Below are 2,469 nucleotides of genomic sequence, written 5' to 3'. Positions count from 1 at the left end.
GAGCACAGGTCAGCATGTGATGCGGTCCGGCTGCCCTCCTCCCAGGCATCCTCTCCAGAGCCATGCATCGAGGCAGCCACGGTTCCCTAAGGTAGGCAAACAGGCCAGTCGTCGTAGTGATGCTGCACGGCACGCAGGCGTGCGAGCAGGTTGCCTACCCGCAAGACCCGTAAGGTAATTTTATTTAGAGGTACTTCACCTCTAAAAATCCTCGATATATAGACTTACAGTACTGGGATAGTCACCAGTCGCGCTAAGTGGATATCTAGGCAACCCGCTCGCACGCCTCCATGCCGTGCAGCATCACTACGACGACTGGCCTGTTTGCCTACCCCAGGGAACGTGGCGCCTTACGCAAGGGGAAATAGGCTCCAAAAAATTCGTACACCCGAAGTCGAAGTTCATGAAATTCGACCGAAGTTCAGCCGAAGTTCACTGAAGTTCGCATTGTAAAATTCGATCGGAGTTCACTGAAATTCACCGAAGTTCACCGAAATCCATCGAAGCTCACGGAGTTCACCGAAGTTCAAAATAAAATGCTAAAGTTGCGCAAAGTTTAAAATAAATGTCCCCAGCTTACTCAAAGCAGATATTTACGGATCGAATTACAAAGGTTACGGAGCGAGAATTTTGCTTTCATAGCTCTTTATCAGTTCGAAGTTCGAGGAAATTTGTAGGAGTTTACCGAAGTTCACCGAAGTTCCCGAAGTTCACTAGAGTTCACCGAAGTTCGCTGAAGTTCACCGAAGTTCAAGAAAACGTACACCGAAGTTCAAGCCTATTTCCCCTTGGCCTTACGCGCACTGTCTCCCTACGGATGAAGGAATGTCTGTAATGTGGATCAAATTGTCTGTAATACGGACAATTTTATCCATATTATGGATAATTTGTGATCCATAATATGTTAGCACAAAATTCTCCGTAAGCGTGTCCATAAGGAAATGAGAGAGCATGTATGTCGGACCTATGACTTCAACCACCACATACATGTCCCCGACGCGTTCGTATAGGCGACTTGTATGTCACATGTATGTCACATATGTTAAGGGTTTTACGGGTTACCACTGTAACATGTATTTTATTTGCATGTAAAATACGCTTTCTGAGCTAAAATTCATTAGAGGTACTTTGCTTAGAGGTAAAATCCATTAGAGGTACTTTGCTTTAGAGGTAAATATCCTTAGAGGTAATTTGCTTAGAGGTAAAAATCTTTAGAGGTAATGTGCTTAGAGGTGCTGAACTCAACTCGGTGCTGTTCTCAACACAAATGCCAAAGTCCTGCTCCAAGTCCAAATAGTATGTGAAACAGATTGCTGCCAATGTTCTGAACTTTATTATTTGAGATTAAAACAGAACAAGCCTTTCAAACGCATTAAGTTAAAACAGCAATGCATAGTTCAACTAATAATAATGGGCAGCAGATAGTTTACCGAGTAAAAATACCGCAGTTGATGTACAGTTGCTCCACATTGAGTCCTCTTGCAGAATGGTCGTTCACTTGGTACATGACCTATGGGCAAGATAATAGATTGTTATCAGAGGAATACAAAAGTCCAAAAATTTTCTTTGCATCGTACTATGCATGGATGCTTAGCCAAACAGCTATCACTTTGACATCAACAAGCAAAGGAAGGCTCGCACAAATACAGCACGAGTAAATAACAGTACTATTGAAAGCTTTGAGGCAGAACGATCAGATTGTGGGATACCTTACTTGACAAAAAAAGGAAAATTTAAGCTGCCTATCAGCAATCACTGATCATGGTGGAACAGACATCTTTAGAAAGGTACTGAATGTAGAAGTGAAGTACAAACTCTCACAGTGAAGCAAGATGTGGAGCTGATTAATCAGATTAATCAAATGTCAATAGAGAAAAGTACAAAACAAAAAAATGATCACGATGAAATACACGCCAATATTTTTGAATCCATATTCCCAATTGAAAAAGGAAAGGCAAGTGAGGAGAAAGAAACGGACAAAGAGGGAGTAAGGAATTGTTGGAAACTAATACCAATGGATAATTGGCTGAGCGATTAGCGTAGCCTATTACTCCAGTGATCAAAAAGTTTCGCGTCTGTCTGTGTGTCTGTCTGTCATCACGATAACTCAAAAACGAATTAAACTAGCGATCTGGGATTTTCAGGGTCGTTTTGTATCATAAAAAGACAGATAGAGTTCGAAGAAGAGCATTCTAGCTCAAAAATTGGATTTTTAAAAAATTAGATACCACAGGTCCCACAAATAATGTTTTTTGGCTGAGCGATTAGCGAAGCCTATTACTCCACTGATGATCGAAAAGTTTCGCGTCTGTCTGTGTGTCTGTCTGTCTGTCTGTCACTACGATAACTCGAGAACAAATTGAGTTAGCGACCTGGGATTTTCAGGGTCGTTTTCTATCATAAAAAGACAGATCGAGTTCGCAGTAGAGCATTCTAGCTCAAAAAATGGATTTTTTAAAAATCAAAAAC

The 2,469-nt window shown here is 41.4% G+C and overlaps 1 protein-coding gene across 1 annotated transcript in view; it reads right to left on the bottom strand.

Moving 5' to 3' along the window:
• The window catches only part of LOC127751058 (uncharacterized), a 22,145-nt gene that overhangs the window by 13,150 nt on the left and 6,526 nt on the right, over positions 1 to 2,469 (bottom strand). The window contains exon 5 of the mRNA XM_052274014.1: positions 1,431 to 1,510. Within this exon, the coding sequence (XP_052129974.1) occupies positions 1,495 to 1,510 (16 nt within the window). The 3' untranslated portion in view covers positions 1,431 to 1,494. The remainder of the gene's footprint in view (positions 1 to 1,430; positions 1,511 to 2,469) is intronic.

Source organism: Frankliniella occidentalis, unplaced genomic scaffold (genome assembly GCF_000697945.3).
Source record: "Frankliniella occidentalis isolate FOCC.00 unplaced genomic scaffold, Focc_3.1 Scaffold325, whole genome shotgun sequence".
NCBI lineage: Eukaryota > Metazoa > Arthropoda > Insecta > Thysanoptera > Thripidae > Frankliniella > Frankliniella occidentalis.
Note: the sequence above shows the minus strand (reverse complement) of the source record. Positions and strands in the feature narration are given on the sequence as shown.